Below are 23854 nucleotides of genomic sequence, written 5' to 3' on the forward strand. Positions count from 1 at the left end.
ACACGAATGTAAGTATAATATAGACTTTATGGAATTAAAATATTGATAAATAAGAAATATATTTAAACGAAATAAAGTGTAATAAAGAGTAAATCAAAGAAGAAGAAACTTTTCTAGAATATTCTCTTTGAATATCTCTGAATATTGTTTAAATTATATTTAAAATGTATTGAATATGGTATACATTAACTTAAAACTGACGAATTTCAGATAATAAAATACAGTTGTCCCTTGATAGTCCGACGTTTTGTAATCTGATATGCTCAGTAGTCCGACGCACCTCCCATCAAGGTCCCGTCTCCGTTACGTGTCTGTTTGCACAGAAGCATGTCGCGACGTGAATCACCCCACCAAATTCTTTCCTGATGACACACATTTCATGTGTTTTCCATGAGCAGTTCTGTTCGAACAGTTGGAGTAGGGAATATTGTAGGCTACAGCTAGCAAAACAATGTCAAATATATAATCACTTTCGGTAATCCGGACACTTTTGGTAATTCGTCACCCCTTTGGTCCCGTACCTGTCGGATTATTAAGGGACAACTGTATATATTTTTGTAAAATTAAACGTTACGATTCATTCATGATACATACCAGTGGCGTGCCGTCATTAGAAGCGATGGATGCGCCGCTCCCCTTGTATTTTCTAAAAAATAAACACATATTCGACTTATTTCTACTTAAGAAGTAGTTAAATAATTAAGCGATTAGGTAATTGGGGACATAAACAAAACCCTGATGAAAGAGCCGAAATTTTACTTAAACAAAAGCCTAACCGAACCAATCTCTAGCCTACAGTAGTACTGATTTCTTCGAAATATTAGATGTAATAAAGACAGACATTTTTCCAGTTCAACGAGAGTGACCGAAAAGTTGTAAATTTTGGAAATTTCCGTGGACAATAGAGAGGTTGCGGCCGACGTTCAAACGTTACTTCTAGACGGCAAGTAGAAGTACACGGTTTACGTTTTAACTGCAAGAAAAATCGTTGCGGCGGACGTTTACAACATCACGTGACTCAATGAACGTCGCGCATTGACCCACGGGAAATTTGTTGAAAAAAATGGCAGAACCGTTTGACAACGAATTTCCCGAGCGAAGGTAAATAAACAAATTAAGCTATTTTAAAGTATTTATAGGATGTTATAACACTAAATAATTATTTTTTTTACTATAATTAGCGTCGTGTTTCCTTGCGTTACAAACAATAGGAAAGTTCCAATGCGTTTTTCCTGTAATCATGATATACTCCTGTTGAGAGAAGTAGTTGCTGTAAATCCGTATGCGTATGAAAATCCGAAAAGTGCTTGGAAAACTATATCGGAAAATTTATGGGCATATTACACCGTCGACGGTAGAAGCTGCCGGGAAAGAACAACTTTACTTCTACAGTATTATGACAAGGTATGTGAATGCCATCTTGCCTCCCAGATATACAGTCTGTTACAAAAGTATAAGAACACAAATTTTGTGATTTTTCAAAATTTATTTAAATTTTTTATTAGAAAACAGTTTTATATGTTTTAAGACTATTACAAAAATATCATTTTAAGCTTTTTTTTCTTTTAATAATAATATAAGTTATCACTTTTTACCTGTTACCAAAGTATAGGTACACTTTCTAAAATTATATAAAAATAAATTCTAAATATATTTTAAACACTTAATATTTGGTTTTACCCCCTTTGGCTACAATTACTTGAAAAATTCTGTTAGCATGGAGTTTGTTACTTTTTTAATTGTTCATTCTTAATTGATTTACAAATGATTTGATAAACAATGTCGAAAAATAACATAAAATGTGTTGTACGCGGAAATAGTATCTGTGCCAAAAAATTTTCTCTCTCTGATTCTACAGACAACAGATCCTGTGTACTACATACACACCTTCTAATATATCTATTTTTTTCTCATTGAAAATGAAAAATTTATGTACAGATCCACTAAATCTAATACTCTAGATTTAAGACTGACACACATTATTACATTGTTCAGCTTGCCATCAGCTTTTTTTTTTCTTCTTGATATCATCACAATATAACTGATATATCAATAGCAATATAATGTAGTACATGGTTTAGATAAATTTTTGGTTTATAGACCGTTTTTATTTCTTTATTTATCATTTAAACAACAAACTAAATGAGTATTAAAATATAGAAAAATAACGCAAATTCTGTCACATAAATGAACAAATAGTTCAGATCTGTTCAACACTTGTTAAAGTCGTTTCGAGTTGTTTTATTTCGTCTTCGTATAAACGTTCGACCGATCTCAGGAATTTGTCGAATGAATATTTCATATCAATTGTCGAAGAAATGGACGAAGGTCGAGTGTTTTCCTCAACTTCGTCTGGTTCTAATAGAGGTTGTTGCTCAGGTTCGGGTGAGAGTGTCTTATCCGGTTTCCTTTTTTTCACTTTGTCTTGTCTCTGTCCGACAGTTCGACGTATTTTCTGATTGGATTCATTGTAGCAATGTCGTTGAATCAACATGCCACAAAAGGTGATCGTTGTTATAAAAAACAAAATCGACAGCGACATTGTTAATGTTAAATATCGCCATTTTATTTGTTCGTCGATGGATACGGTTTCTGGATTGTTCGTAGCTGGCTCTGAAGCGACGAATTGTTGTGTCAAAATGAAATGTAATTCTTTCATCTTTTCATCCCTTAATTCTGTTAATTTAGATTCGAGCCAACTCACCGTAGAACTTAATCGTGGCATTGGTCGTTCGTACGAGGCAGTGATTACTTTGCGAAAAAGGACATTAGAAGGCATTATCTTATCCCTCTCTGACTTGATCGAATGTCTTTGTTTCTTCATTATCTTAGGATAATTAGGATTATATTCAAATCCTGAATGAAGTGTAGATGCCTCCTTGAGCTTATACAAAAATGGATTTAAATTCACTTCCTTTGCTTGAAGATGTGATTTCTGTTTAAGTCTTTCAAGAGGAAATCTTCTATATTTGTCATTGATAGGGCGTATATTGGGAAATTGTCCATATCCGTGTGGATCCTGTTCGGTATCGATGGTAGCAAATCCATTGTTTTCGCTTCTACGATACATCGACGGATCACGTTTCGTCCATCTACCACTGGTTATTGCAATAGTCAGAATTTCTTTAAATAATAACGAAAATATTATAATTCGATACATGGCGAAAGAAAAATCGCTGAGAAGAGAACGCATTCTAACAATGAAAACGTTTTTCATTATTTCTTTGTAATAATGTTAAGCAATACGTCATTTGTATATTTTCGTTATTGATATTTTAATAAACGCAATTTGGGGTTTTTAAAGAAATTGTATTGAAGTCCAGTGGCGTGCCGTCATTAGAAGCGATGGATTCGCCGCTTCCCTCGTATTTTCTAAAAAATAAATACATATTAATTTTAATTACATGAAAATAATCGTACAATATTTTATTATAACCGCATTATGTATCTTATTACAAATTTCTATACTACACGCGAAAAAAAGGATAAGAATTTCTATTGTATATTCGAATATTAGTGGCGGAATAGCGGAGTGGAAACTCTGTATTGTCAGAATCCAAAAAACCAGATTCGCGTGTGCGCTTTACACAGCATCAACCTCACCCGGTTTATCCGGTGGAAGCCTAGGACCTCGGGTGGCTGCTACACGTATAACGCATCCAATTCTATCCGGGACCGGTTCCGGGCTGTTAGCCGCCCGCCCGCTAGATATTTGGCTGCCCTCGCCCGATTACATGAATCACGAGTAGATTTATAACTTAACCCAACCGATAAGAATTTACCTGTATGATTTTATGATAGTTTTCTGTACATGCACGCGGGCTGCCAAATCCCGACGGTGCCCATACCGGTCAATGTCAAATGCCTGTTTATTCGCATCACTAGTATATCTCAATAGACGCGACAGGGTTCTTGTAAATTTTAAACGTTTTTCACCATAGCTGTAATCTCAGTATGTTAAACTTAATAGATTGTCCGTCGTTTGTTTTCTAATTCGTTTTAGCACCAGGTATTGTCCACGGAAATCTCCAAAATTTACAACTTTTCGGTCACTCTCGTTGAAATGGAAAAATGTCTGTCTTTTATTACATCTAATATTTCGAAGAAATCAGTACCACTGTAGGCTAGAGATTGGTTCGGTTAGGCTTTTGTTTAAGTAAAATTTCGGCTCTTTCATCAGGGTTTTGTTTATGTCTCCAATTTTCTAATCGCTTAATTATTTAACTACTTCTTAAGTAGAAATAAGTCGAATATGTATTTATCTTTTAGAAAATACATGGGGAGCGGCGCATCCATCACTTCTAATGACAGCACGCCACTGATCTTTACTGATAATGTTCGTTCTTCCAGGATGTTATGGAGGATTGCAGGCAGTTTTTCGAAGCAAAGACCGATGCACTGAGGACCCATTGCGCTATTCACAGGGAAGTACTCGCATCAAAATATCTGCGTCCTACATTGAATCAAGACTTAGAATATGTAGTAAACTTTATAAAAACCCGGCCGTTGAAGGTAAGATTTTTCAAAAAACTGTGTGAAGATGTGGGATCCGAGTACACGTCTTTGTTGTACTACAGCAGCCGAGAGTATAAAACATTACCACGAGCGAGCGATGGCTCTCCGAGGTAATGTTTTCTCTCGTACGTTTGAACTGCGACAGGAAATTTATATTATTCTTAAAGAGGAAGACCACAAGTATGCCGAAAATTTTGATTGAAGATTTTTTTGATAAAACTAGCATACTTATGTGATACTTTTGAAAAGCTGAATGCTCTGAATCTCTCCCTGTAGAGAAACGACACGCACCTTTTTAAAGTCGATTGAGAAAACTTCGGCTCTTATAAAAAAAATTAAAACTATGGAAAAGAAAAATAAAGGAAGACGGAGGAAAGGATGTTTCCCTTTTGTCTTTGTCATGGACATCATATGGAGTTTATGTTTCCCACTCTGGATGTTTTCCTCGTAAACAATTCCATATGTTCTGTTGTGTTTATTTTTGGTCTCCAGAACTTCGGAAAATTGGTCAGTTGGAAGAAGTGAAGCTGCAATTTTGTCCTTTCCGTGGAATAAAATTTTATGTACGCTTACTGGCATCGGCGTACCAGTTATACCCTCGGATATAATCAAATTTCCTCATGTATGCATCAAATTTATCCGCATTTATGGCAAAGGCATAAGCTAGACATTCTAAAATACAATGGAAATAAAATAATTTTGTGAGCTGCGCATTAATGCGAGTAATTTCGGCGGATGTTTTGGCATTTCGGAAAAATTTGCGAGCTATATTTCCATCGTTTATATTTCCTGATATCTATTTCGTTAAATCTACCAAAAGCCATAATTCCTCGCACAGCTTGTATTGTATTTGCTTTTTCCTTTCTTCAACCTTACATCTAAATTCTGGGGCTTGTGTACGATTGTGTATGGGCGGGTGGAAAGATTTGCGCCAACAATCATTGCGAGAATTCGATTTGTAGACAGGCATACGGGCATCGTTGCGCGGGACAAAAATTTTCCACTCTTCTTTATCGTAATACCCCGCGAGACAGCTCTTTTGACAATAGCAGCAGAGTCCCTTCCTCCAGCGCGGCGTAGACGAATTTCTGTTGCAGTCGCTAACTCTTCGTTATTCCTGTCTTCAATTAAATGTTTTACCTTTCGTTTCTTGGTCTTCGGACAGCAGTCTTGAAATACCTTTGGAGGTCTTCCACGCGGAGTACCAGGTAAAGCCTTCATCACTACATTAGGCACCGTCGAGAATTGTCTAAGACACGAGGAATTTACCACTAGAAATTGCTCGCGATACCGTCTGCATTTCTTCCATCTTTAATTTGGAAACAATAATTACTTATTGCTTTCTCTGCACTTTTCTCAGCCGCATCCGGCAATGAAGAGACGTTACATTTTTGTAGAACGAAAGCGTACACGGCCTCCAATCTTTCACGTTGGCTACTTGCGAACCAATGTCGAAAAGTTCCTCTCGTGAAAATTATAATTCTGCAGTAGAGGCCAATTTTTGGCTAAAACTTTTTTCACTTTTTATTAGCAGAAGGATCGGGCTTTAAGTTACCAGAAATACGGAGTCCGAAACCAAATCTTTTGTTGAATATTGAATTCTACGACAGTGATCCGCGATGCGGAAGCGTTATTTAGAAACAGACTACGACACAAAGCTGAAAACAAATACGAGGATCGGCTTTCAAAGTCGGCGTACCGACAGGTACGGTACATGCGAAAGGTTCAATCGTGCACTCGGGTAGGCAGATAACACACTTTTTCGTCGAGTCACGGGTAACTTCCAAAAGAAGGTAATTACGTTGCCAGCCGTACTAATGTTTCCGTTTCTATAAGAAATATTTTGCTTCACAAAGTAGTAATTTTATTTTTTACTTTAGGTCCCGCTAGTTTTGTGAAATTGAACACCGCGCCGATGTAAAACATGGTGAAATCCCTAATCGATAGTCCAACTTCTTTAAGCAGGAATCGCATCTATTTTGATAGGAGACCGGCAGCGGCGTAACCTATGGGGCCGAGAGATACTTTTTACGTTGTCGAGATGAGCGTTGCCAGTGTTTTAGGGCGGTTTTGTTCGGTACTGTACGTCGTCTTCTAACGTTCGGAAAGAATAGGAGTCAGGGCCAGTTAATGGGATTTGCAGCGGTACGTACGCCGTGTTTGACGTCGGGCCGGTAGTAGAAAAGTTCGGTTACTGTCTGTTGTTATCGGTATTCTTAAAAGCGCACCCGGTAACAAATCGGTTTCTTTTATCGTTAGACCAGGGAGAATCGAAGTTTGAAGACGTACAGTATATTGCGACTTCTCTCGGTTAACGTTCGACATCTCCGTATGCCAGAGGTCGTAATTTGGGGTATTCTGGGCAATCGACTGTTAACGGTGGCCACGGGTAGAGCGATGGGCACCATCAACCGTTGTAATCAGTGGTGATAAGGCTTTGGAGGGAATTCTCGAATCGAGAGGTTTCTGAGGTGAGCGCCGATTCTTCGAAGACCCCTGACATCCCACGCGTTTTACCGAACGGAAGGAACCCGAAATCAGCGCCACGACAATCTTCACGTCGACGTTTTCCCCCCAAGGACCCCAAATAGCGTCGGACGCTCCCACCCGCGCTGACCGAATGACCCAGGAGCCGTCGTTTAAAATTTAACAACAGTAAACCGAATGGTCAATCTTAAAATGGAGCCACCCACCATTTTTATTAGAGATTGCGGTTATTTGCAAAGAAACATTTTGTCCCAATCGTATTACTTTTTCGGCTCCGACCGGTAATTTCGCGTCAATTTAAATAAATTACAATTAATTAACGCGTCGACGGTGGACAAAGTTAAGAGCCAATTACTTATAATATATTTTATGCCAATACATTTATGTACAGTAAAAATAGGGTCGGACAGAACATATATTACATAATGAGAGAAAAAACACAATTTGGAAATAAATGACAAAGGGTGAAATGTTATCTCCCGTTTCTCTCGCCGTAACCCAAATTCGTCTCGGAAAATAAAGAAAATAATCAATTCCGGCACGGGACGAGAACTTGCGGTGGATTCGACCCACCGATAAACTATTATTACGGCTAAACACTTAGAGTAACTTTTGCTATATTAAAACACGCATATTTTACCTGTTTGGCGGCCGGGCCGCGTTATTTCCCAACGAAACCGGAAGCGAATTGCCGAGAACTTAAAGGTTTCCTCTTTTCCTTCTTCGGGCAAAGGCAACAGAATCCGTGCGAGTTTCTACGATAAGTTCCGTACATTCGGAAAGATTTCCGAATGCGTTTGGCCGTTCGTTTAATTTGGCACTCCGAATCTACGACGACGTATATAAATGGCAGTGAACGGTACAATTAGCCAAAAAACCGACGACGGAGAACTCATCGATGGGTGTAAATGGAAGTAATAAAAACCGTACGCTCACCGGCCACCCGGTCCGAAACCGGAGACACCGAAAAAGTCCACCTTCCACCCGACGCAATAAGTAGATTAAAGGTTACGCACCCACGCACAAAAACTTTTTAAACCAACCAAGTCCGTCGAACTACAATTTGTTCCGTAAATATAAAAATACAAAAAACAGTGTGTGTATGTGTGTGTGTGTGAGCAAACTCCATGCTAGATTATAAACACAATAATAATAATAATAATAATAATAATAATAAAATCAATAATTATCACATGTATTTTTTGCTTTACGATGGAAAATTGCAAAGAACTTTATTCCGGTTTGGTAGAATTCCTCTTAGAAAAGATTTGGTTTGGGAACGAACGGAGTCCGTATAAATACGAACCGGTGGAAAAACAAACAGACGTAAAAGTCAGAAAACGACCGGTTCCGGCAGGCACTCCGCACCAACCGAAGGCGACGAATATTTTTCTTCCCCAAGATAAATTGCAAAAAGAAAAAAAATTTGCCGGATTTACAATAAACCAAAGGCAGTTAGTTAATAGCGCACCTCCCACACGTAATATCGTCACAGGGACGACGGAGTCCGACCGATAAAATTGCGTACGAAACAACGACAAAGCCCTAGGCCAGAACGTTTCTACACGAAAAGAAAAATATATATATATTTTTTACAGTAAATTAAAAAAAGGCATTTAACGCGGACGATAAACTACGTCCCCCGTATAAAATTTGATTGCCTACCGAGGAATGTCTGAACCGTAAATAATACACGCGCGGGGCGAATAAAACAACTCGGCCGGGGTTTCTACCCGCCGAAGAGCGGAGAGTGACGTTGGGTAAGTTTTAATTAATGGTTTTCGGTCGGGCTCCGCCGGGGGTCTTCCCGACCCACGGCCGATTCTCGGGCGGGATTTGCCTTCGACGGCAGGTGGCGTTCCGTCGTTTCCCGGGAAAAATCCAGCCGTTTTCGAAAGACGAACGAAAAAAAAACCGAAGATCGTCCCGAAAACGGCGGGAAAGTCGGCCGTTAATAAATAAATAATTACAAAAGGAAAGGAAGGACTCGCGCAGTCGGCGTTGGGCGCGGAAGCCGAGCGGAGAGACAATTTTGTGGCAGTTTCGTCCTCCGAGTGCGCGGTTGACAAAAAATACCGGCGGCAGTCGAACGGTTAGCCGTCCCGGACCGGACCGGCCGTCCACCCGACTAAAAACGCGGCCGGGGTGGACGGCGGCCGGCCCGGTCGATTCCTCTTTTTAAAATTACTCCGAAAGTTGGCCCCGCCCCGCCCTCAATAAATAAATCTTCTTCCCGCCCGTCGGTGGAAAACGGTCTCCCCGGCCCCTTCCCTCCGGCCGCGGGCGGGGGAAATAAATACGGGGCCACCGACGGGGGGTTAAAATCCCGGGCGGCGCCTCCTTCCATCCGCCCCGCCTTAAATTGGCACTCCACCCGCGGGGGCGGGGCGTTTGCGGTGGCGGCGGGCGCCCGACCCACCGGCGATAAAAATAGGCGCGGCGGGCGTATGTACAGTGAAAAGGCTAAGCTCGTGTTACGAAGACCGCGGTTGCGGGTGTTTTCCGTCGATGCCGCCGACGAACTTCTGTAGCCGGCGCATGGTGGTGTAGACGGTGGAGGCACTGATCAGACCGAAGTCGAACATGTTGCTCAGGTGCAGCGAGAAGTTTTTGTACAGGTTCTTCTTTAGCAGCTCTCTTCCGTGCTCCTCCACGAACATGGTGCAGGCTATGGGAATCTGGCAGTCGCCCACGAACCTGCAAAACACACAATCCTTACTCCTTTACATTACCCGGCTCAAATTATTACCCGCTCCCCTTACCATTTTTCTAAAAGAATCGTCACCCAACAAAAGACACTTCTAATTTCTCCGCCCTTACTCGTAACGCAGGGAAAAAAGGCCGCGGCTGCCAAAAACCACCCCCGGATATTTACCTTTTCGGTCTGGGAAACGTCGAGAGGTCGTCTTTCCGTACGCCCGCCCGGCTTAATTTACTAGTGTATCGAACTTATTTTACGCCTACGTGTTTAGCCTATCGTCTTCTTTTATTCTAGACTGGATCCTCGACCCTTCCCGTCCGGTCACTGGCCAATGACAAATGTAAATGGAAACTAGTTCTGCCAGGGACGCCCGACTTTTATTTACGTACGGACGAACGCGTGCGCGGGCCGACACCCACTCCAAATGTCGGCTCGTGCGAAAAAAAGCAAGATGGATAGCCAATGCCACATTTTTAACCGGGCGCGGACGTCATAGTGTTTATTTACGGAAGTCGAAGGAAAAGCGGCGTTCGAGGACAATTGAAATGGCCACTAGGCCACCAAACCGTGCAGAACAATACAACTCCTCCGACGAAGAGCTTGGCTAACTACACAGCAAATCCCAGAAGGATCTTTTACCAAATTTTCCCCGTCCGGGGATGCGACTGCCCGGGCAAGTTACGTGGTACCCACAAAATGGCCGGAAACGGTAAACCGTTTTCCGACGGACGGCTCGTTGGAGTGCTGGGTGGATTCTGCGGCGCTAACACGTCCCACGCACTAACGACGGCGGAACTTGGGCCGCGGCACAAAGCAGTCGACTTCCGACTTTTTTCCTCGGCTCTGGACAAAAGCTGTGGCGTTAATACCGATCTTAGTCCCAACAAACGTCGGCAAAGAGAAAACAAAAGCATAAATCTACCAACAAAATGGGAATATTATCCAAAACTTTACAGAGAAACTTTTAATAAGGAATTTATTATCAAATTTCCATTGAGGAAAAAGAATAAGAAACTCTCCAATTGGATATTTGACGTCTCGAGTCTACGAAAATGTATCCTCCAGCAAGGAAGACTGAAGCCGAATACCGAACGGTTACGGTGTAGGGCCCAGGATTTTTCCCCTATATTGTAGTGCTTCCGATGTTCGAGGTTCGGGCATTCCACGAGGATTGTAAACAGGACGGAAGCTACTGTAGCCACTGCACCCAGGACCGTGAACTAAAGGACTGCCCGAAAAGAAATATAAACCCCATGCTTCATAATTGTAAGAAGGAAGGAGCTGCTAAGTTCAATCACGATGCAAGAGACAGTGTGTGTCCACTATATGAACGTACTAAACAAACTATAATAGATAAAACAGATTATGGAACAGAATAATAGGAAATACACCAGTATTTCCTATTATTCTGTTCCCAGGTGCCTTATAAGTTTGGTGTCTGGAAAGCAAAAGTAACATGTTAAGCTGTCGTTTACAAGAAGAGGTCCAGAACTTCGGATGGCCGATTCGAACAAAATTTAGTGAGCATATAGTCTTAACACAAACAGCTCCTTGTCCAAATAATGGGATCCACTTCTCAGTAGTTTACAAAAATTAGGCCTCTAAAAATTGACTGTTTAGCCTTATAAGTCTTTAGAAGTTTCACACTTTTAAGTGGTGATAGCCAAGTGGTTACTCTTTTACATTGTTAGAGTTAAGAGTTAAGATGAGCTTTTGCTGAGAAAATTAGGCAAGTGGCAGCCAATTTTTTACGTGGGATTAAGATTTGCGTTTTTGGTTAAGTCTACTTTTTAAGTGTTAAGATGTAAACTTGAAAGGGGCAACAGAGACGTTTGCGGCACACGAGGTAATTGGTAGTGACTAAAGGCCACCGTTCCGTCGTTTCACACGCCATCCCAAATGAATATGGCTACAGCATGAGCTCATTGATTTCTTTTTTGGACTGGGGAAAGTCAGACCAGACTGGGAATTGGCTGGCAACCTCAACTATTATTTTGGCCTTTTCTTAATGATGCCCAAACTGTGGTTCGACTCTGTCCCAAATGAAAGACGACTGCACCTTTGTAAATTTCTAGTGCCGTCCTCCAACGGTTTGCACCAGGAGTTTAGAAAGAGTTCAGATATCCATGCCTTACTGCCAAGAAAGAATATTCCAACATTCTTTATACATTATGAAATTCAAAATGCTTATAAAATGTTGCCTGAGTGGTAGTAACTAGAAGCGTTGGCTATTTTTTTCACTAAAAAGGCTGCCAATTGGCTGAAAAATGACCAAAAACATCCTCCGTATTAATAACTATAATTTTTAAACAAATTAAATACCCGGCCATTCTTCGTTTAACTTTCTTGGCAAAAAAGCTTAAATTGCCAGTCATGCCTCCATTATGTGATTTCCTTATCAGACACATTTTATATTATTAATTATTATAAAATGGCAAATGCTTAATTTTTTGAGTGGAGACTGATTTTATAAAAAAAATTGCCAATGCTGATAACCTTCATTAAGTTCAATCTGCTGGAGGAATGACCCACCATCCCTTGTACTTTCACCACCGAAATTTAATTGCATCCATTCCCTAATACGCCAACCACCCTGCAAAATTTCAATAATTTTCCACAAAAGACGTAGAAGTTTTTAAGCTGAAATGGTCCAACAAAATCGTGCACCCACAGAAAAACTAACATCTGTACATAAAGAAAGAAACTCCCGAATTTCTTTGCCTTTCTCCACCTTCCCAGATCCCCATCCAAAAAGGTAAAAATCTTAGGGGGTTCATCTTTTGACCATTGCTGTACTGTCCCTCCATTACAACCTATATAGCCAACAAATTAGTCTGGAAATTTTCCCAATTACCATTGTGTTTTGTGATAATACACTTAGTTGTATTGGAGTATTTCTGTCACAACAAAAACTTTTTTTAATTCATTGGAATACACATTCAAATAAATTTAAAAACAATATATATACAGTCGACCCCTATAACATGGGTTCATATAGTTAGGATTCCTATATGACGGCGAAAAAATTGCGACAGTATTCGTACAAACATGCTAAAAAAACTAGCATAATTCGGTAAAACGTCATCGCCGACTCGTGTCGCGACAGGATTGGTCGAATCAAGCAGATATTGCACAAACCGTTGAGTTTAAACGAGCAGCGGACCTACTAAAAACCATTTATTACTTAACATCCATAAAAATTATATTTATATTAATGATGTCTCCAAAGTTCAGCAAATTTTTCGCAAAAAAAAAAAAAAATAATAATAATTTATCAGGAAGTATGCGAGTGCCATTCGATGACAAGCTCCATGACAAAAACAAGCTTAAGCAATAGCGTCGTCAAACAGTGCACACTCGGTAAGTAATCCTACAATTTTTTGTTTATAGCATAGTTTATATGAATTATTCCCAAAAAATTATACGTATTTTGGAAATGTTGAATCGAATCAGTCTAGAATCGATTAATTTTATGTAAGAAAACCTTACAAACAGCCGTAGTTCGTAAACTGCATACGCGCCGGGCTGTGATTGGCTCATGTAATTAAGGACTCATAGAAAATGGATTTCATAAAAACTGGAACGTATCTACCGTGTTATAGAGAGGTTGACTGTACACATATGTATAAAACAAAAGTATTAGTAAAGGGAATAAACAGAATTTCACAATAATTAATGAAAATTTTTCAAAAGTTCAAACTAATCTTACCCATATTTCATAACGTGAAGATTCCACATTTTCATTAATTCTTTCTCTCCTTCATTTACATCCGTAAATTCGTCAATCATCTATTTAAAAAAAATTAAGAAAATTAATAACAGAATTTCTTTCGTCTCCATTAATTATTATTTTCTATTTTTAAAAATATCACATTAATATTGGCAAAATACATAATGTCCCAAGCAATTTACAAATAAAATAATTATTTGTACAAATCTAATTATACAAATAGTTATTAAAAACTATTTGTATAATTAGAAGATACCACGATGCGTTAAAGATATGCGTTAAATGGATGGAAATATTTTTCTTTAAAAGATAATATCGTTATTGTCATTTCCTGCAGAAAACTGCTAAAATAAAAACGAATCATGCCACCTCTATTTGATAAGATGTCATCGTCCAAAGTGGGAATGGCTAAACCTCTTCAAGTCTGCTCGCCACACACTAACAATATTTGTCTTTAAAAATGTTTATCCCTGCCACAGCTTTACCACTCGAATAACTATATTTAAAGAATACGTTGCAATTACAAATGAAAAACACTTGATCGGGATAAAAACGGATAAGACATATAAAGAAAGATGGGTGATGAAACGAAACCGTACAATAGGTTACCTGCCCCCTCTGCCAAGCATGTTATGAGTTGGCTACTCTCCATCTAAACCATACCGGTTAAGAATTTCTAGAGTTTTCTCCTTTAGCAATTCTTTGAGGACTTAAGCCAAACAGAACTGTCTAAACCATATTGTGGCAAAAAAATGAAATGACACCAAACACTAACAACTATTCTTATTTGAAAAATTACCAATTATATACTATTTTAACAACAACATCTTCAAAAACTTTTGAGGCAGCTAATCGCTGTCACATATTTTGTGTGGAGACACGTCCAGACTGGTTCTGGATGCATAAAATAAAGAAAAATGCTTTTGTTACTGCTTATTTAATACGTTTATTGCCCATTTTACCCACAAAGTCTCCCCTAAACTTTACCATGGCCTGCCATGCCTGTTACCAAGATAATTCCCAAAGGATCGGAACTACCATTTAAATCTGTATGATTCCCACAAAAATTCCAGAGTGCTGGCTGGCCAGAAAACTATCCATATCTGTCTTTTCCCAGATTTAATTGATGTAAATTAATTTCAGTTCCGGTAATAATCAACTCCATTGGCTTAATTACCCAACTGCTTTGGGTAATTAAGCCAATGGTTTGCTCCCTCTGTTGCCAAACATTTTTATTTCCACTTGCCCATTCTGTCTTGGGACATAAATGGACCAAGCTAAAACATGCATTTGCAACATTACCTATCGCGTCATTACAACATCCCTTCAGAAACTATATAATATGACAATGGCCACAAATATCAGGGAATGGAAAAAATAACTTTTAAATAATGGCAACTTGTGTAGCCGGTTGGGTGGATCCAGGGATCTCAGCGAAAATTGTTATTTGAACTCAAAATGAGAGAATTGACAACAAGTTGATATTCAGGTTCTTTCTCTTGAATTCAAATGTTTTGTTCTCTAAGAATGATTCTGCCTGAATAGGACAGTTCTATACTGTCAAAAGTATTTGCAAGATAAATTATTTTTATATAATGTAACAGACAGTGGTATACCTTATCTTTTTCTATTAATATTTGGCATGTATAGCTATTTAAAACTTTATTACTATCATATAAATTAAAACCATTATAAAAAAAAAAAACGAAAAACCATAATTATTTACTAGTAGAGAGTAGGGTATGTCCACAAAATAGAATAGCCCATAAGACGTTTTTGTGAATAGTCAATGCCATCATTATCCAAATGCCCGAATCAGTGAGAATGTTTGCAACAATTGCAAGGCAGTGCTGCCAGATGCAAGAAAATAAAATTTGTTCATTCGAAAAATTATGAATAGGACGTAATTCTGTATACGCTATACAGTATTATTATTCAGATGATGATCGCTAATCTGAACTAAATTCATAGGCTGTTGATAGTTTGTGGGTCGTCTTATAGGACAGATATATGCTAAAACAATAAAACTTTGACGAAAATTTATACCTCGTCTTATTTTCCTCAGATAAGACGAGGTATAAATGTTCGTATTCAATTATGTATGTATGTATGTATGTATGTATGTATGTATGTATGTATGTATGTATGTATGTATGTATGTATACACACACACATAATATATGTCGTATAATTTGCAGTCGTAGTTGTGGGGTCAAGTGTAGAGAGAGCAAGACAAAAGAAATTTGGAGACAGTAAAACAACACGTCTGTTCACTTCTGCGTCCTCAATCAAACTCTCTATTCTTTTTAGTGCTGCCAACTTCATTCCAAAAGGAATGAGATTACCAAATCAAATTACACAAAATATACAATAATTTAAAATATGTTTATATATATATTCCTCCAGTTTTTGGAGGATATGTATGTGAGAACCCAGGCTAGCAATTTTGTAATTTAGGCAATTTAATTATTTAATATTTGTTCAAACAGAAAAAATTATTTAAACCCAAGATGACAAATGCAACAGAGAATGTTTGCGAGATTTTCTCTTTGATAACATTTCCTTTATAAGTGACATATCTTCTGGCAAAACCTACTCATCAAAGGAAACTTTGCCTATAATTGGGTATTAGACCATCACCCAGCTCCCTGCAGAAGTTTACCAAATTTGGGCATATGAATGGATGGGGCCAGAGACCCAATTAAAAAGAAAGGTGAGAAAAGGACACAAGGAGAGACATGGAGAGAGAGTTTGTCCATTTATTTATCAAGGTGGTGATCATCCACTGCTATACTCTGCCGCTGCCTTACCGAACCTTTGCCACTTCGTATTAATGGAAACTTCAGATTCAATTTGTGTGATTGACCCCTACAACAAGACTCTTCAAGTATGAAAGGAAAAGCAAACCCATCTAAGATTGTACCCAGTTCTATGGATAGCTCCACCTGGACCAAGGAACATGATCCCAATGACAAAATAAAGACTCCCCCATCTAGGGATTGCTGGAAATCAAAGTGATACAGGTATTTTTTGCCACATGCTTACTTGTAAACACTCTGTCAAGAATAGGCACACAAAATAGCTTAAAATCATCATATTTCTTTTATTTGTATTTAGGAAAGATTTAGTAAAATAAATGTTTGTTATTTTTGTCTCCTAAATACTGTAGTATAAACAATCGAACACTAGGCAATTTTCATCTAAGTTTATTCATTATAAATGTTTGTTATTTAATTGTTAATCAGTCTAGAGTGCATTAATTCTGTCTCACAACTTCCTCCTCTGTCCCTTACTCTTAAGTTCCTTCATACATGGCTGCTTTGAATTTATTGAAAGGTTTTGGAAGGTTTGTGTGAGCCAGAAGTCACAGGTGGTGTCACAGCTGACCTGAAGAGTGCTGTTGACCCTTCACATACATATCTTGAGTCAAACAAGTGTATCTATTTAATAATAAAATTATAAAATTTAAACTCACATGTTGTGTTTTGATTCTTAACCATTCTGGGTCATTCTCAGATTCACTATCATTATCTATTTCTTGTGGTCTGACTGGTAGACACGTCCTCGTATGATAATACAGTCTTAAAAAAAAGAAAAAGAAAATGGTAATTTTTCATCAGATAATTCACTTTTATTAAATAAAAATTTAATATTGTAGTTCCTAGTCTATATATATATATACAAATAAATATTTAACAAAATACATTTACCTATTATGTCCTGATATGTATGGTCGAGGTCCGTCGATGTCAGCATCGTCAGGTTCCAAGAATTCTGATAAACTAGGAGGTAACCTCTTGGGTCTATGAAATAAATGTAACATATATAAATAAAATTGATGATGGTAACTGTTTTTATGGCAAAGATAATTTATTTCAGAATGTATTATTAATGAAACAGAATAATTTAATTACATGCTATTATTATTATTATCATCAACAGCATGTATTAAATTGCATAATTCATAAACATAGAATAATTTTATTACATTGTTTATTGAATGCAAATTTGTTGAACAATGAATAATAAGTTGATCATAAGAATAACATAACTTATAAATATCATTTTTCAACTATTTCCATTTTTAGAGATAATCAAAGAGGTGACAGCACTTTGTTCATTCATTCTAACTCATTCTATTAAAGCACATGCTATAAATATAAAGATTCCACACTTGCCACGAAACTTTCAAAACTACAATTAATTGTTATAACAATTTATGCTCCATTATGCTCGTAGTTCTATTTTCTCTGGCTTGAATAGTAACTGTCTACAATCAAGCCTAAATGGTTATATATAACGTATGGAAATTTCAACCTATCAAATATCACCTGGGAAACAATGTTATCCAACTGAACAATACTTTCTTAATAGCATCTATTATTTTCATAACCCTAATTGACATATTAATGTTCCTACATGAAAAAATATTTTCTTAATCTATTCTTCTTCAACAAATATAAAATTAACCCAAACCCTGCACATAGTTTTCAATCTGATCATTTTACTATTATCTTAGAATTAAATACATCTGTTAATGATCCTTGCTTATCAAATCAATATGTTTCTATTCCAGAACAGAATAAATTTAATAATAAGGTAGTGCTATTTTCTCATATCTTTGTAAAGCAAACTGGTCAGTTTTAATAGATACCAAATTTCAATGGCTAAGAAAATAGATATTATTTATCAGATTTTTACCTATATAATAAACAAATTTTTAAAATTAAAAAAATTAATATAAATAATAAAAAATGGTATTCTCCACAACTCAGAAAATTAAGAAATACTGCAAGAAAATACTGGAAAAGTTGTAGCAACCATAGATTTTATATACAGATGAATTTCCATAATTTACTATCTCCCTAGGTTGACCTAATTTTCATAGACTGGACATACATCATATGCACACAATAGGAAGCCAACCTCTCTCTATTGACATTAAGTTGTGTCTTGACGACCTGAACTGTAACACACACTATTAATTCACTCTCTATAACTTGACCAGTTAAATCCAGTCTGCACCTAAAGCAAGTAAATTAATTCAGAATTGGTAGCAACGAATTTCTTCAAGAAGAATATCAAAGAATACAATAGTTTTGACTTTAATTTGGCAATTTAACAGTAATAATTATGGATTCATTTTTTAACCTTTATGTGACCTTGCTGTGTCAATTATGCCCAATCCACAAATATGTTGCATAAAAATGTAAAAATGAAATTTAATCCATCAGATAGCACAAAACTAACTCTTTTATCTTAAAAATAACCTTTATCGAAGTTGAATAGAAAAAAACTTTGTCATTTGACTGATTTCCAAGTGTAAAAATGATTTTTGAAAAAGGTGATTAAAAAGTAGGCTGTCTGTTTAATTTCACAGTGAAGTGTGAAAGGGAAGTTATTACTTTTATGAAAGAGTGTGAATGATGTATCTATAAGCTGATGTTGACAGAAATGTTTTTCTGCAATTAGAAAACTCCAACTGTTTTAGTCATCTTTTGGTAGCTATGAATGCAAAGCACCAAGCAATTGTATGAAAAAGAACCAGGTTTTAATGTAAGTAAGATGACAGTAAGCAATATCCAAAAACATAAGGATGAGTACTTGGAGAGATACAACAAAGTAGAGATTTATAATGGAAAGGAGAAAAACTTCACTAGATAAAGTCAATGAAGCCATGTTAAGCCAGTTCAAACAAATGAGGGCAGTTAACACTCCAATCTCTGGCCCAATGATCCAAGAAATTGCTAAAAAGTTTGCAAAGGTGCTCAGGTTATCAGATTTCCAATCATCAAGTGGTTGACTCAAGAAATTTAAACTGATACATGAGATCTCCCAGAAAATGTTTGATGAATCTAATGAAGTTCAGTAGAAGTTATTGAAGAGTTCATTGAAAGTTTCCAAACCTCGTCAGTAGTTTCAAAGATGACATCTTTAATGCTGATGAGGCTCATGGTAATGCCTTACAGGAGCTTTGTTATGAAAGGTAACAAATATAAGAGTAGAAAACTTTCTAAAGAATGTTTCACAGTTCTGCTGTGTGATAGCTTAACTGGAGAGAAGCTAAAACATTTTGTGACTGGTAAATTGGCAAAGTCATGCTCATTAAACAAGCTGCAGTACAAAGACCTTCCCGTCACCAGGAAATCTAACAAATCTGCATGGATGACTGGTGCCCTATTTGAAAAGTGGATATGAGGTATTGACCAAAAACTAAAAAACAATCTATTTTCCTGGTAGTAGACAATTGTCCTACCCATCCCAAAGTGAATCATCTTACAAATGTAAGATTAAAATTTTTGCCTCCAAACACTACATCAAAAATTCAACCTCTTGGTCAAAGCACAATCGAAGCATTCAAAATGCATTACCCAGTCCAGCTTCTACAGTACTAAAACACAAACTTATGGTCTGTCTGCACAAGAAAATTTATTTGCTGCATCAGTTACTGCTCTCGATCTGATGTACCCGCATGTCCCTTACAGTATGGCACATTGACAAACTACACTCACTCGTTAAAGAATTAAAAATCTCCATGCATATTAAGTAAATGTAATTTTGCAGCTTATATGCAAAACACTTGAGCCATGTGAGTTACCATGTGTTCATAAACTCCTATTTAAGAATGCTGTTAATCAGTATGGTCATTAAGTTTAGGAAAATGGGAAAATGAAGGACTCAACAGTGTTTCAAAAAGGGCTGGTTGTGTGTGCCCATTTCACTAGAGTCACAATATCAAGAATTGTAGAGCTGACTGGTTTTTCCAAAGGTGAGGTATCTTGAGTGTTCAATTTGTGTAAAAATAACCTGCAGTTGATGTCTGAAATAAGTTACTGTGGCTCCAAAATAGTTAATCAGGAACACGACTGACATCGCCTGAAAAGGCTAGAGAAGAAAAAAAGGACTTCCTCTCTGCAGCAATTGATGGAAGAATTTAATGAATCCCATCCAAACCCATATCTACCTGAACTATGCACAGGGAACTGAAAAGAACCAGAATGAACAGTCATATGCCTATACAAAAACCACTGATTTCTGCAAAGAACTGAAAAGTTCGTCTACAGTGGTGCCAACAGTGCCACAATCCCTTAATTAAAGAAATATTCTAAGTTAATAACAGAATATTGACTAAACCATGTCAAGAAGTTTTTAAGCTATGTACAACTATCAAAAATTATATTTTAAAATAAAATTGAATTTTTGGTTTATAAATAGGAGACTTAAAATATCCATTTGATTACTAGAAAAAAATTTATAATAATATTTGTATTTGAAATAAAACAAATCTTTGTATTTTATACTAGTTTGTTAGTATGTTATTTGTGATATATTGCCAGTCATCTATCTAACTCAGTTCTGGAGAAAATTTTTGAACAGAAATAAAGTAGGATGCTTTGGAATGGAAGTTACGTTATTTCGATTAAAAAATTTTGTAAGTTCTGGTAAAAGACCAGAAGTTTGTATACAGTTAATCGGGTTCCGGCTCCTATGCTTTCCATATCTGGTCTCAACTTTCATCTATCTAACTCTGTTCTCAAGATTAAGAAAGGACAGACACCAGACAGAAACACCAGTGGGAATTTATAGGTTTGCAATTTTAAAATTTCAGCCCAATTAGAAATACAGAAAACATCAATGGAAAAAATTGCATCAACATAAGAAATGCTGATTTGCTCTCAACAGCATGGAAAGCCTTATATGACCCCCCAAAGAAGAGTCAACAGGAGAACCATGTAAAACTTATATTTTTATTTATGGAAGTATTTTAAAATATACATGGTAAAATTAATTGAAATTTTTTGTATATCAACAAATATAAATTTAAATTTGAAATGAATTCAAATGTTATAGAACAATATGAAACGAGTATTACAAATAGAACACATTTTTGAACAGGGCAATTAAACTGCTCAAAAATGTTTGCCATTTTGGTTCTTTACTCAGAAATACAGAAAAGGTTAATTTGTGAACAATGTTTAAAAAAATTAAATTTAAATAAGTAAGAAAAATCAAAAGTAAACATTTAAAAACTTTTAATTTTATTTCTTAAAAGTTTATTATGTTTATAAATATAAATTTAATTTTAATTAAAAATCTGATACCATCATCAAGTCAATTTCGTTACTTTTATATATGAAAATTAATGATAAACTCTATAATACTAATTTATTTTTTTAAAGAGACTGAATTGTTAAATCATTCTTATGTAGTATTGATAAATAATAATGATTGAATAAATAATATTATGCTGGTTATGTACCAAAACTTGTACCATTAAAATACTGAAATAAATGAAGTAATTAATTTCATTTAAATTTAAATTATAACTTTAATGATTAATAATTTGGCACAATGTTTTTAAATAAAGAAAATGTCTATCTTACCGACAGACCATTAAATGAGTCACGGGAGTACGTCGAACGGGTCCACTTCTGCCGAATGCAAAACCGGTATGAGAATGTAAATCATGAGGGTTTCCAGCATAAGAACCATCATAACATTCGTTAATTGACACATCAATTCTTGCTCCTTTCAAATGAGGCTAAGTAAATTCAAATATTTAATATAACTTTATCTTTCCATTTCCATCACTAAAGAAATATTTTTTAAAAACTTATACAGTAGACCCCCCCTATAACACGGATTCCCATAGTTTGGATTCCTATATGACAGTGAAAAAATTGCGACAGTATTTGAACAAACATGCTAAAAAAACTCGTATAATTCGGTAAAACGTCATCGCCGACTCGTGTCGCGACAGGATTGGTCGAATCTAGACCAATAGCGGATATTGCACAAACTGTTGAGTTTAAATGAGCAGCGGACCTACTAAAAACCATTTATTATTTAACGTCCATAAAAATTATATTTATATTAATGATGTCTCCAAAGTTCAGCAAATTTTTCGCAAAAAAAGTAATTTATCGGGAAGCATGCAAGTGCCATTTGATGACAAGCTCCACGACGAAAACAAGCTTAAGCAATGCCGTCGTTGAACGGTGCACACTCGGTAAGTAATCCTACAACTTTTTGTTTATAGCATAGTTTATATGGATTATTCCCAAAAAATTATACGTATTTTGAAAATGTTGAGTCGAATTAGTCTAGAATCGATTAATTTTATGGAAGAAACCTTTCAAACAGCCGTAGTCCGTAAACTGCATATGTGCTGGGCTGTGATTGACTGGACTCGTAGAAAATGGATTCATAAAAACCGGAACCTATCTACCGTGTTATAGGGGGGGTCGACTGTTCTTAAAATATTTTTCAGAATATTAAACTGAATTAGCTATTGAGTTGATGCAAAAGTTTCTGAAATTTCCCAATTTTATAGTAAAACATGTATCTCAAGAAATTAACACACGTAAACTGGAAAGTAGATTTAAAAGTTCGGAACACAGCTGTATTCGATTATTAGAATCCTTCAAAAGATAGAACTGTTTTTTAATGTTTCATCCTGAAGAGGGCCTCTAAAAGACGGCCGAAAACGTTAGAATATTAAAATCGTTTGACTGCTGGAAGTAGTATTGAGGTGTTAATTGTTGTGTGTATCTCAAGAAAAAAAAAAATTGTTCAAAAATAATTGTCATTTCATTCAAGCACTTTCTTCCATCAATTGAGCAGATCAGATTCCTACTGAATAAAAAAAACTCTGGCCGTTTTGACCAGAAGAACTCTGCAAATGCAACTTTCATCTCATCATTGGCAAACAAACTGCTTTCCATACAAGAAGTGTTTCAGAGAATGGAAGAAATGGCAGTTGGAAGATACAGTGTCTGGGCTATAATGGTAGTGAGGGACAAGCAACTTCTGTTGGGTCAACTTTGATATGTGTGGTCTTGCATTATCACGAAGAAAGATCTTACAGACATTTCCAGTAGCAGTTAAATTACAAACAACCAAGCATCTTGTTCATTTCTTGCTGGTCAGGTGTGGGCTAACTTCCACCAGCTGCTGCAGCTCATCAAATAGAAAGACCTTTGTAAGCGTGCCATATCTTTGACTTCATATTGTCCAGTTTTAAATTTAACAAACCATTCTTGCCAAACAATTACACTCTATACAGTGATAAGATTAGTCCGCTTTTTTATGAAATTGATAATTGTAAAGTGCATGTGTGAGAATTTAGTCACGAGAAAGCATTGGCAAACTTCACATACCGGTATTTAAAAAGTTGGTATCGTCACACAAAATATCTTTTCACTTATGACTGTACACCTCAACATTCTTTTTACAGAGTGCAAAGAAACTTCTAGATATTATCTGAGAACAATTCCAAATGTTATGCAGGTCTAGCAAATTCCAGAAATTTTTAAATCAACCTAATATATTAATTAATAAATTTGTCCAACATATCTCAACTGAATACATTTGTCCAGATTTATAAAAATGTATTTCAAACTACAAGTAATGTTCATTTA

At 36.5% G+C, this 23854-nt stretch overlaps 2 protein-coding genes across 6 annotated transcripts in view; one reads left to right on the forward strand and one right to left on the reverse strand.

Moving 5' to 3' along the window:
* Window positions 1-909: 909 nt before the first annotated feature.
* LOC111639713 lies at window positions 910-6696 on the forward strand. Of its 2 annotated transcripts, XR_002759121.1 has the most exons (4): window positions 910-1101; window positions 1182-1404; window positions 4351-6308; window positions 6396-6696. XR_002759121.1 is itself a non-coding variant. In XM_023385649.1 (3 exons), the coding sequence occupies exons 1-3, from the start codon at window positions 1064-1066 to the stop codon at window positions 4627-4629; spliced, it is 540 nt and encodes a 179-aa protein (XP_023241417.1). In that variant the 5' UTR covers window positions 910-1063; the 3' UTR covers window positions 4630-6696. The 2 variants fall into 2 exon arrangements, 1 of the variants encoding a protein (XP_023241417.1); XM_023385649.1 differs by having other exon boundaries at window positions 4351-6696.
* A 1471-nt stretch (window positions 6697-8167) lies between these two features.
* Window positions 8168-23854, reverse strand: part of LOC111639711 (polycomb protein suz12-like) — a 58013-nt gene continuing 42326 nt past the window's right edge. For all 4 annotated transcript variants that reach the window (XM_023385646.1, XM_023385648.1, XM_023385645.1 and 1 more), the window contains 5 exons: window positions 21818-21975; window positions 17144-17236; window positions 16909-17014; window positions 13413-13492; window positions 8168-9699 (listed from right to left, as the gene is read on the reverse strand). In XM_023385646.1, the coding sequence (XP_023241414.1) occupies window positions 9477-9699; window positions 13413-13492; window positions 16909-17014; window positions 17144-17236; window positions 21818-21975 (660 nt within the window). In that variant the 3' untranslated portion in view covers window positions 8168-9476. The remainder of the gene's footprint in view (window positions 9700-13412; window positions 13493-16908; window positions 17015-17143; window positions 17237-21817; window positions 21976-23854) is intronic.

The sequence above is a fragment of the Centruroides sculpturatus genome, unplaced genomic scaffold (genome assembly GCF_000671375.1).
Source record: "Centruroides sculpturatus isolate CEXI.00-Female unplaced genomic scaffold, Cexi_2.0 scaffold1369, whole genome shotgun sequence".
NCBI lineage: Eukaryota > Metazoa > Arthropoda > Arachnida > Scorpiones > Buthidae > Centruroides > Centruroides sculpturatus.

Bases quoted from the DNA above. Each gene is read 5' to 3' on its own strand.
- LOC111639713 (XM_023385649.1), top strand. From the start codon at position 1,064: ATGGCAGAACCGTTTGACAACGAATTTCCCGAGCGAAG. The intron at 1,102-1,181 runs GTAAATAAACAA...TACTATAATTAG, and splicing joins AACGAATTTCCCGAGCGAAG to CGTCGTGTTTCCTTGCGTTA. The intron at 1,405-4,350 runs GTATGTGAATGC...TCGTTCTTCCAG, and splicing joins TTCTACAGTATTATGACAAG to GATGTTATGGAGGATTGCAG.